Below are 12,297 nucleotides of genomic sequence, written 5' to 3'. Positions count from 1 at the left end.
TAAGTGATATATTTATAAAAGAATGCATTTTAAAATGGGCCTCAACCTGAGGTCTATGTGTTCTGCATACTCCTGAAATGGTATCTTGTTACCACTCACCAAATACAAAATATCTTTACATATATTATAGCCTCCTTGACCCCTCAGGTATCTTCAGAAGTTCTCATGTGACTCTCAGTCGTTGTGGAGAAAGTACTGTTCCCAGTACCACTGGCCACCTGATTACTGACCAAGTCCCTGTACAGATCTCACAGAGGTGAGGAACTTCTCCTCTCGTGTGGAGAAGAGGATAAGAGCCAGAAAAAGTAAGATACCTGCACTCTGAAAACGACGTAAGGCTTATGGACTTTTACGATTACTTTAACTGCCTCTGATAGTCACAAAACACAAATTAGACAGTGTTTGCAACAAGACCCCACGACCCACGAGACTGAGCCTCAGAATACCAGGTCCTGTTCTTGCCTCTGCTACTCCCTACCTGTCTGCTTCAGACAGTTTTTTCTTCTGAAATATGAGGATATTTGGAGATTATCCTTCAGGTATGTTGTAATTAGAAAATTCTATGATTCCTTAATTTTGGTTCACACTCTTGAAAAGCAATTCGTTTCAGCCCATTCATTTTTTTTTCTACATCTACATTTGCAAAACTAGATTCTTGAGACACATGGATGGGTGAATGAAGAGGCATAAGGACATGGGCAAATGTAATATTTTTTATGTAAGCACCTCATCCTCTTAATTATCTCTGCCAGAGAAGCAGAACCTCTATACCTGAACTTCCTGGGAACTGCACTAATTCTATTTAGATCTGCAGTCCCTAAAGACTTGATTCATTCAGAATGAAAAATGGGCTAAAATCATCTTTCCAAAAAAAGTATATTTACCTCCTATTTAAATTAAGTTTAAGTTTGTGAAGACTAATAAATAGCACATAATATATGTATATAATACAAATATACATAATATAGCATATAATACCCTTAAATACATTACATTTCAAAATAAAATTGAAAAAAATCCAAGTAAACCTTTCGGATCCTTAAGGTTCTCCTGTTTGATTTATCTAAATTTTCAATTTTCTGAATAAAAACTACTGTATTTATGAACCTCTTTATTTCAATCACTAGAACTTGTCATTAACTTTCTTTTATAAACACACACACACACACACACAGTTTGTATCACTTTACAAGAGCCACTGTGAGCTGTAGAGGCTGGGTGCAATCATTAGTCAAGCAATCCACTATTCAGATTTGTCTTACAATAAAATAACACATCCCACATGTCCTGGACCTCAGCGTCATCTGAGGCCAGTGGACACTCGACAAGCTAAATCTGTAAATACCAAGGAATAAAACTACAATAAATAGATCGGAATAAAACTTTACTTAAAATTTTAATTCTGGAACATACAATTAAGAGGGTTGAATGAGTCAAAGCATATAGTTTCTTTGTTTCTATGAACTATGTGAACTGTTTTACTAAAAATTTACTTCACACACAATTTCAAAAGTTTTCATCAAATTATGATTGCTTTCACAGAAAAGCCACATCAAATAAAGGATTTCTGAATGCCAACTTCTAAAATACCTAACATATAGAGATAGTCAGAGTGTTCTGAACACGATCAGCATACAGCCAAGCTAGTGATTTATTAACGACTCTAGCATTTGGATAGCTGTCTAGTTACTAAAAATTTGGAGGATTAAAATTAAATTATCAGTATTAAAATAAAAAACATTACCTCAGAATCAAAATCCATTAACAAAACAATTTTATCCTTGATAGAGCTGAATAGATTATGCTTGTGAATCAACTGGAAAACATCCTTATGTCTTAATGTTAAGTATATTTCCAGAGCATTGCCATAGTTTTTATCATAGGTGTACCTGGTAATAAAAATGTTTTACATTAATGTTCATCAATACTTCCACTTAAACACACATACTCATATAAAAATCATGTTTTACAATATTAGAAAATGAAAAACAGGTTTAGAGAGGAAAGTTAACTTTTTTTGGAAACCATGCCTTGGGATTTAACTATACATGACCAATAAATATTACTTTCTCACAATCTTGCCAACATTTTAGAAAATTTACAGTATTCAACAAAATTTTTTTATAGAAATTCTCAATTTTTTAAAATAGAAATCCACATATCAGACAAAAAAAAACACACACCCTATTATCCAAATGAAGGAAATGCTTATTTTAGTAGAAAATTCAGTTCAAATTCTTATAAACAGTATTCAGCTGAGAAATAATGACATTCCAAAAGCTTATTTATAAGGGAGCTGTATAACATGTAATGTGTTCTTCTGTTAAAACAATGGTTTTCACATTGCTTAACTCCCTATGCTGGCTCCTGAAAAAGCCAACGGCACCTAAACTGCACTGTGTGTCCAGCATTACTGCTACAGAATTACTAGTATCCTTGGTATGTTGTTAGTACTACAGAACCTAAGGAATGTCCAGAACTGTGTTCCCAGAGGAAAATGATGAATGCCACAAACACAACTCCCTCTATGCCACGACCTTTCTCGGTCTTGACGAAAGATGTAAGATGGGCAAGGAAGTGGTGGGAGTGCCAAGGAGGGCCTGAAGCAGGAAGTGAGATTACCTGCAGTTTGCTTCTTGTTCACTAGACCAGCGGTCGCCAACCGTTCAGACCTCATGGACCGCCAGTGGTCTGCGGACCACCGGTGGGCGACCGCTGCACTAGACCAAAGCTCTGTGAGGGCACGGGTGTGCCTCATCTATCTCTCTATCACAGGCATATAGCACAGAGCCTCGGCCGCTTTGTAAAAGTAGCCAATAAATATGAAACGTAAACCAGATTCCATTTACTGCGGCCTACGTCAACGCTAGGCACTGAACTTAGTTCTTGATTATGACATCTCACTGAAGTCTTAAAACCATCCCCTAAGGAATTGTTACCTGCAATCTTACAGATAAGGAGTCTAAGGTCTGAGAGACTTACTGACTAGAGAACCAAGAACGACAGAATCCACAGCCTCTGGGGGAACCATTTTGCCTACATAATCTCAGACGCAGCACCCTGCCCTCCCTGAACCACAGCCTCTACTAAGTGCTGCTGACCAGGACTCTTCTCCTCTGGGAAACAGACTACGTTACAATTGCACACATTTTTCTTACCTCGTAGTTGTTCACTGAAGGTTCATGAAAGGTTTTCACTAAGAGGGAATATAGAAAAATGGTATAAAGGGCTCCCTTCCCTCCTCTGTGTCCTCCCTACTCAGAGTTTGCCGACCTAAAATATGAAAAACTTCCCATGTAGATGGAATTGGAAAAAGCAGCACTAAATCATACTCACAATTCTGCCAGGGTCTGAAGTAAGGTCCGGTTCTGACTGTCCTTCTTCAGGTGCTCCCGAACTGCCTGAACTATTACCGAATTGTTGTACAGATCTCCGGGCCATTCCCGGACCAGCGTGGCAAAACCCTAGCGCACGGGGGAAAGGAAGAACACTCTCTGAATAGGATCATGATCTAAATAGTCTAGACATGCCTAAAAGTACTCACGTAAACAGGCAAAATAATTTTACGATGAAAACGTTGGTCCATAAACACATCAATTTTCAGACTATGGGTTTGGGGGTGGACACGGGAGACAGAATTACTGCACCCTAATCGCTATTTACCATTCCTGGGACGTAGGTGGTGTCATCCACTTCTACTCTTACTTGGTGAAACACACAAATAAGAAATGCCCTCTGGTCCTTCAATGAAGCATCACTGCACAGAGAATCCAGGTTTGACTTGCTCTGTCCTCATTCTGGACCAACTACCACATGCGGATGACATCTTTAACATCCTACAGACACTGTCAGGTCAGCTCCTTGCCCACCGCCTCTCACGCACGCTAGGTCTGGGCTGTATAGCCAGCACTACGGCTCACCATGGCTTGTCCCACAGCATCCTTCAACAAGTTACCCTCTTTGTCCTCCTTCCACTCCGCCTCTAAACCTGGTTTCGTTTGGGAATTTGGGACTTTGGTTCAAGTCTTATCCCCTGGCTCTTACCCTGACTATCACTTTTCTGATAGAAAACCCCAGATTATCTGGATCCTGTTTCTCTCCCATGACTGATTCTTGGCTTGGATCCTGGGCAGCCTCTGCCCTCCTGATCCCCGACTTCAGCCCTCAGGCTTTGTAACTCAGTACAGTAGAGCAGCTTACTGATCCTTAACAACTTTTAGGAAAAACACAGCAAATAAAAGTAAAACTTTTCATATTATTGAAAAAAAATCATATTAATATTAAATAACTCAACCAATGCTTTAATAAACTACTTTGAATTTGTTTAAATGATATTTAGAAAGGAAAATTGTAGGGTGCAACCTGCTTCTGTAAAGTACCAGGATTTGGTAAGAAGAAAATCACAGAAGAATCAGGAATAGAGTCTCCATTAAAGGCCTAAACACTTTGTCCTCAAGCGACCCTCAGGAAGGATGGCAAGACACTACAGCAACAGGCTACACATTCCCATCCAAACTGCAACCTTCCCACAGATGAGCATGACTGTAGTTGACTGACATCTGAGGACAGAGCATTCTCTGTGGCAGGGGCCTATCGTGTGCATGTGAGATGTTTAACAGCGTTCCTGCTGGCCTCTGCCCACTCAATGACAGGAGCACAAACCCGTCTGCAGGACAAAAACAGCCCCTGTATCGAGAACCACTGGTTTACATGCTCGCTGTGACTCAGATCAGGAGTGGCCGCTGAAGGATCATCATCCCATTCACACTTGTATGCTGGTGCCTAGCACATTCCTGGAATGCAGTAGGCACTAAACAGATACTTTCAGAATAAATGCGTGTTAAATTAACAAACTTTAAAAATTATAATCCGTTTTGGGTGCATGCAAACTGCAAACTTAAACTACAATTCGGCATGCTATTTATTAAATGTATGGCCTTGGGCGAGTTAGTTAATTTCTTCATTTTTTAGTTTCCACACCTGTAAAATTGAAATTACTGTGTATAGTGTTGTTGGGAGTATAACATCACAATTTGCATGTAAAAGTGCAGTATGTAGTCGCTAATCAATTTATGTACTGCCTTTCTCTTAATCAATAAGCAAACAGATCATTTCCAATTCCTTGCTCCATTCCTACCTCCTCAATTTCTCTTTAATTCTCTTCTGGCAAACTTAGTTCTGTGTCTTACATGTCAGAAAGTTCTGACTTCTTAAGGGGGATTATAAACAGCAATAGCAGCTGCTATTCCATTTATGAAATCTTCAAATGGCACAGAGTCCCTTTTTCTATTAAGGCGGTAACTTAAAGAGATTCTCCATAATTTGCATGGATTAGAGATTATCACCATCTACATCATTAACATTAGTAGTCATTAGAGTTTATCTTATCTCAGTTTCATCTACCACACACAAACTGCAAATCAGTTAACTTTAAACCAGTTGCTCCATTATGTTATTTTACTAAAATTCTTAACATTTTCCATTGAGAACAAGTAAATATGGCCATGCCTGAATGCCATACCTCATAATCGCTTTCCAAAAATTCGTGTAAGATCATTTCATAAATGAGTGGTTTCAGAACTGGATCCCCTCTTGGCAAATAAGGACTAATGGCCTAGGGAAGCAAAAGGTAAAAAACAAAACATAACAAAAATCTTTAAAAAGTGGTAAAACCAAACTATACTCAAATTATGCAGAAAACATGAAAGTATATTTTCAATTTTAAAATTTAAGGCAACAAAGTACTTCGGGAAATTATTATAAGGAGGAAAAATTCAAATGAATTCTATTTTCTTATATCACATTATAATTTTTTTAATGTATCTATGAGGGATATGTATGCTTGAATGAATGAATAAAAATTGCCTAGGTGAACCTGCACAACTCTGTTCTTTCTGTTGAATTAATGAAAATCTAAATAGCAAGAGGGAGAAGATCACCGAGATGATATTAAGAGGAGGATCAGCATGAGCACAGGCGTAGGGCCATGAAAGCATACTCTGTATTCAGGGCGGTCACAGATGTGGAATGCGGCCACTGAAGGGAGAAGAGGCTGGAGAGGAAGGGGAGGCGGGGTCACGAAAGGAGTTCAGATCTTATCTTGTGGGCAGAGGCCAACAACAGGTATGGGGGACTGAGAGCGGCACACTGATTTTTTAAACAGCTCACTCTGGGCCAGGGTTGCTGGTAGATCTATCAAGAGTTAAGGCAGCAGTACCAGAAGGAAAGAGAGAGGCCCTATTGATACTCACAGGGTAAAACTGACAAGAATTGGAGGTTTAAGTAGAATAAGGAGAGTTAGGAGTTCACATCAAAACAGTGGCGCTGAGCTACTAAGCAGGGAGGAATGAGTATAATGGGATGTCATAAACACAGATTGAAAGGAGAATGACCGAACTTGGGAAGAAAATGGAGTCACATTAATTTGAGCAGTCCTTATCAATAATATATACAGCAAAAAATGGCTATCACACACTTCTAACATAGATAACATATTCAAAAGAGAAGTCTAGGTTATGGAGCCACCTGGGTTAACATGGCCACAGGACTGGATAACACACTCCAGAAGCAGCCCAATAAACATGAGGAGCAGGGTCCTTGGGGGTTTCCCAGGGACGAGAAGACATATGGGGCTGACCAGCTGAGTAACTGGGAATTTTTAAAAGAATATTCACAACGCTAAGAGACCACTGAAAAGGCCCCCACATATGTTAAAGGTTTTTTTTAAATAAACAAATATAGGAATACTTTATTGATTTGGTCATTGTGCACCAAGTTGAAAGATTTAAAAAAAATGGCCCTGGCTGGTGTTGCTAACTGGTTAGAGCATAGCCCCGCACACAGAAGGGTTGCAGGTTCCATTCCTGGTCAAGGGCATGCACCTGGATTGCATATTCAATCCCCTCCCCAGATTGGGGCACCTGTAGGATGCAACCAATTGATGTGTCTCTCTCCCATTGATGTTTTTCTCTCTCTTTCTCTCCCTCTCTCTCTATCTATCATCATCTATCTATCTCCTCCCCCCATCCTTTCTTCCTCTCTTACATCCCATTCTCTCTAAAAATCAATGGAAAAAATATCCTTCGGTGAGGATTAACAAAACACAACCCAAAAAAAAGATTAAAAAATGAAGTATCAAAATTATTTGTTAGAGCTAGAATCAAACTTTTCCATTTATTTTACAGTAAGTAAAATATTATTTTAAAAAGCATTAATCTTTAGTAAATTTGAAAAACAACGAACAAAAAACACCCTCATGTTTTAAAATCTACTGGATGAGATAATAACCTATTTTCCACAACCATTAAAAAGAACATGACCAGCCCTGGCCAGGTGGCTTAGTTGGCTGGAGCATCACCCTGTGCACCAAAAGGTTGTGGGTTCGATTACCTGTCAGGGCACATACCTCAATTTTGGGTTCGATCCCAGTGAGGGCCCATGTGGGATGCAATCAATTGATGCTTCTCTCTCTTATTGATGTTTCTCTCATTCTCTCTCCCTCCTTCCTCTCTCTAAAAACATAACCTCAGGTGAAGATTAAACCACAAAAACCACACTAAAAAAACATGACTAGCCCTGGTTCAGTTGGTTAGAGTCATCCTGATATGCCATAGTTGAAGGTTCAATCCCGAGTCAGGGCACATACAAGAAACAATCAATGGATGCATAAACAAGTGGAACAACGAATTTCTTTCTCTCCCCCCTCCTCTCTAAAATCAATCAATAAAAATTTAAAAAGGAATATGAAAACTTCATCTGAACATAGAACTGGAAGGGGATAAGAAAGTGAACACATCATTTATGTACTATATTATATATGTAAATTTTTATACATATAATATATAAACTAAGTTTTAAACTAATTTCTGAAAGTTTGATTTTTCTTCCTAGCTGAGCTAATACTCACTTCCTAATAAAGAAGTGACTACTATTGTCTTAATTTTATTTCCATCTCAATAAAGACATACCTTGTTTTATTGCACTTTGCTTTATAGCACTTCATAGACATTGCACTTTTTTAAATACAAACTGAAGGTTTGTAGCAATCCTGCATGGAGCAACTCAATTGAAACCATTTTTCCAACAGACTCAGATGATGATTGGCATTTTTTTTAGCAATAAAGTATTTTTTAATTAAGGTATGTGTACTGGTATTTTTTTTAGATATAATGCTATTTCCACGTTTAATAAACTACAGTATAGTATAAACAACTTTTGTATGCACTGGGAAATAAATGTGACTCGCTTTATTGAGATATTTGCTTTATTGCATTGGTCTGAAACCTAACCCACAATATCTCCGAGGCATACCTATATTAATATACTACACAAAAAAATTAAGAGTTAAAAATAAAGTTAGGCTTACCTTAAGCTGTCCAATTTCTTTAAATTTATAAACTTCATATTCCCAGAGTGCTGCATTTTTCCCAAGAATTTTCTGGCATTTGCTGGTAGCAAAAATATCCCCGAGAGAAAGAAAGTTTTAGTAAAAAGAAATAAACCGAGACAGAGTAAGTAGACATTTCCCCTCATGTTTTAAATTAATCTCTTATCTCAGAGTTTTGACCAAATTCTATCTCAAGTAGCACTGGTGCTCACTTGTTTGTATATACAAGGTTGATGAAAATCATAAAAATAGAAAATACTTATAAATAAAGATGAATACCTTTCAGAAGACTACATACAATGAGGGGTTTTTCTCAGGACTTTCCCGTTCTGAGTTTCCTATTTATCCAGATGAGCACCGCTGATCTGGGGACCTGTCTTGCCTTGAAGAAATGTCATCACACCCCAAAGTGCCAATTTAACCCTTTGAGTGCCAACCAATATCCTAGGAACTATGCTAAAATTGCCAAGGCATTCTTGCTGATTTTACAGCAGTTTAGGAAAAAAATTATGAATCGCAAGTAAATGAAGTTACATATTCAATATCTTCCACAAAATCGTCATCTTCACAGCAAGAATTGACATATTTAGCAATATCATCATCACTAATAAAAGCAGACTTAGAGCTGGACACTGCAGGGGGAGCGCGATAGCGCTCCCGGCGCTTTTGGCGAAAGACAGGAGGAGCGTGATCGCGCTCCCTGGCACTCTAGGGGTTAAACCACTTCTTGAATGGCTTTAAGTAATGGACAACAAAATTAGACTTGAGAAAATTAGAATCCTACCACAGTATAGTATATAATCTGGAGAATAAAACTTTACTCAATTTGCACATGGAAGAAACATATTTCCCTAAATCTCAGGGGAGGAAAAGTAGGCCTGAAGGCTATCTTATGGTCAGCCATGTACAGGCACCACATAGCTGCAGGCAAAGCCATTCACTCGACACACCCATACAACCATAGGTATGTTTTCTGCCCACCACAGACCCCGGCAAACCAGGAGCCTGCAGTCTGATCATTTCTGTTTAATTGCCACCGTCTTGTTGAGAGACAATTCTGACTGAATTGCAAGCAGAGGCACTAACTGTCTTTATTCTACACTATCTTCTTCTCAAGGATACTGGTTAAGTGAAGAGCCCTGAAAATTAGAGGACCCAAACAGTGCTTCCCTCCGGAGCAAAGAACAGGTTTGCTTCCTGTCCAGTATAATAGAAGTAACATCTTCCTCCGAGGCCAAGGGAAGGCAAGCTTACTGCCCATTATAAAAGAATCAGGCACCCTAAGTTCAGAGTCCCTTTCCTGCAACACAACCCACTGGCTGTGTAGGGTCACCTGGCCCTCTTCGTGCAGTGCTGTGGGACCGGGCACAAGTGCTGGTGTTTGGCTACTACTATTGCTGAGACAACCCTGAAACTGTGGCAGGCTAACTTGTTAGCTTATAAAAGGATAAAATCTCAGACTCTTCATGGTTTTTGACACCTTTATCATTAATGAGAAAAACATTTGTTTGGTAAAAAGTAGATAGTAGGTGTTTATATATATACACATACATACACACACACACATATACATATATCTGTGCTGTGGTTAAAATCATGAATAGTCAAAAAGGTTAGAAAGGTTAAATAAAAACATCTGTCAACTGCAGAGAATGGTTTATTTTTACTGCTAACATTGATCAATTCTATTTATATCAGCAAGTAAATGTCATTATTACCGTGCTGCTATGTCATACTCTCCTTTTTCCACCAGGTGGTTTATATATGCCAAGCCGATGTCCTAGAGAAAATTAATGAAGGAATTTCATAATTAAATGGAACAACGAAAAAGCTGAGTCTATTTCTGAAGAAGCCATGACATTAGGGTCCTATTAGCACTACTGACTGGAACCTATTTATACAGCTTAGTATGCTTTATGTAATTATGCTCTTTTTTTCTTAAGCATATTCCTGTAATTATACTCATTCCCTTCCTAATCATATTTAAATACACTTGTATTTTCACAAATTTTCGAATTTGCAATGAGCTTTCATCTGTAGAATGTGAGCCACCTGTCTATTCAAGTCTGAGTTGTAAGTAAAACAAAAGGACAGGACATCATATTAAAGGGAAATATTAAAGGTAATGTTAAAGTGAAACTAAGCCCAGAAAAAATATGTAATTCAAACCCAGAAGTTTACAGATGAGGAAACTGGGCCTACTGGATTCAGAGTACTCATGTCTATTTACTTACTCTACCTCAGTTCTGGAAGGATTTGGGGTGGCCTGTGGCTCTTGGTTGACCATCCCACAACTCTTCTTCTGAAATATTATTTTCACCCAAAAGCATTTTCATGAGAAGCTTAAACTCAGCATATATATCGCAACTTGGACTTTAAGTTCTACTTTATGTACAAAGAAGTTTTTACGGACTTTCTCCCTTGATGACAAAATTGGCAGGAGCTCATTTCTCTCTCCGCCTGCCTCGTTATGAAATTATATTGTGCCAGGAGGAAAAGTCTATGCATAATCAATGCATAGGACATGCCCATTCCAAGAGTGAAGGGAACTACCCATAGTTCTTAGTTTATTATATTTTTACTTTAATGACTACTATGTAGGGAATCATATTTCAAGTTATAGGAACTACAGAGTGAAGAAAGGGTGCTTACATTTATGTCTCTGAAAACAGACCACATATCACACTATCAGTGGAGTCTGTCCAGGTTCAAAGAAGAGAATGTCTCCTTTGCAGTGCCGTTTCTGCAACCTTTCTCCTCATGCCATGCCCTTTCTCCATGTGGAGTGGATTCTGCCACTCACCCTCTTTCTCTGTACACCTTGAACTTCAACCCAATTTTGTCTCTTTTCCTAACATAAGCATATTAAGTGTCTCTCTTACACAAAATATTCACCATCACCACCAACATTCCCATGATGCCATAGCCCCCAACCACAATCTTCACTCTTTTCAACTTCAAAACTAGTCTACATTTAAGTTTACTTCATAATCTCCTATTCACTGTTCACTCTCTAGAACATGTTGAGAATAAATGAAACATATACATAAAATTCGCTAGTAACCTTCCTATTACTAAGTCAAATGTACAACTAACTAGCTGAGCTAGTCTTACTTTTGGCCTGCTAACCTCAACCATTTAAGCATTTAACTCTCTTTACCCTGAAATTCTCTCCTTTCTCAGCTCCCATGACACAACCTTCCTCTGGCTGTTTCAATTCTGTTTGTAGGCATAATCCCTTGAATGTGAGTGTGCCCAATAGTTCCATTCGTGGTCCTCTGTTCTCTAAAGCTAGACACTTGCCCTTTGTGGATTGGTCCAAACACATATAGTCACTTGTTTGCTGATGACTCTCTCGAATCTATTTCTGAGTCCGGATATCTTTCTTGAGCTCCACTATGTTCCATAGGAGGCAAAAACTCAATGTGTCTAAATCGAACTTCACCCCCCCCCCCCCCACAACACACACCTGATCCTATTATTCCTTAAACAGTCTCCTTCTCTCCCCCTGTTCTCTTCTCCTCTCTCCTTCCCTCTCCTCTTCTTCTCTTTCTCTCATTTCTTCATCATCTTCTTCTCCTCCTCCCTCCTTCTCTCTCTCTCTGTCTTTCACTCTCTTTCCCCAACCCTCTCTTTCTCTTGCTCTCTCTCTCTCTGAATGGCATCACCATCCACCAGAGGCCCAAGCCCAAAGCCTGGGAGTCAGCCTAGATTTCTCGCTCTCACTTCCCTATGCACACAGAGCCGGTCACCAAACCCGAGTCTAGTTGACCATGTCTTCCATCTATCTTCACCACTCCATTCCTATCAACTCTGCAGGTCTCATCACTTCCACCTCCACACCAAGAAGGGAATCATACCTCATTGATTCCCATCTCCATCAGAGACTCTTTCTAACAAGCAAATATGAT

At 38.9% G+C, this 12,297-nt stretch overlaps 1 protein-coding gene across 2 annotated transcripts in view; it reads right to left on the bottom strand.

The window, feature by feature from the left end:
• VPS41 (VPS41 subunit of HOPS complex) overlaps positions 1 to 12,297 on the bottom strand; it is a 135,558-nt gene that overhangs the window by 22,898 nt on the left and 100,363 nt on the right. For both annotated transcript variants that reach the window (XM_036327450.1, XM_036327451.1), the window contains 5 exons: positions 10,105 to 10,166; positions 8,366 to 8,447; positions 5,522 to 5,614; positions 3,337 to 3,464; positions 1,745 to 1,889 (listed from right to left, as the gene is read on the bottom strand). In XM_036327450.1, the coding sequence (XP_036183343.1) occupies positions 1,745 to 1,889; positions 3,337 to 3,464; positions 5,522 to 5,614; positions 8,366 to 8,447; positions 10,105 to 10,166 (510 nt within the window). The remainder of the gene's footprint in view (positions 1 to 1,744; positions 1,890 to 3,336; positions 3,465 to 5,521; positions 5,615 to 8,365; positions 8,448 to 10,104; positions 10,167 to 12,297) is intronic.

This window comes from Myotis myotis, unplaced genomic scaffold (genome assembly GCF_014108235.1).
Source record: "Myotis myotis isolate mMyoMyo1 unplaced genomic scaffold, mMyoMyo1.p scaffold_m19_p_11, whole genome shotgun sequence".
Lineage (NCBI taxonomy): Eukaryota > Metazoa > Chordata > Mammalia > Chiroptera > Vespertilionidae > Myotis > Myotis myotis.
Note: the sequence above shows the minus strand (reverse complement) of the source record. Positions and strands in the feature narration are given on the sequence as shown.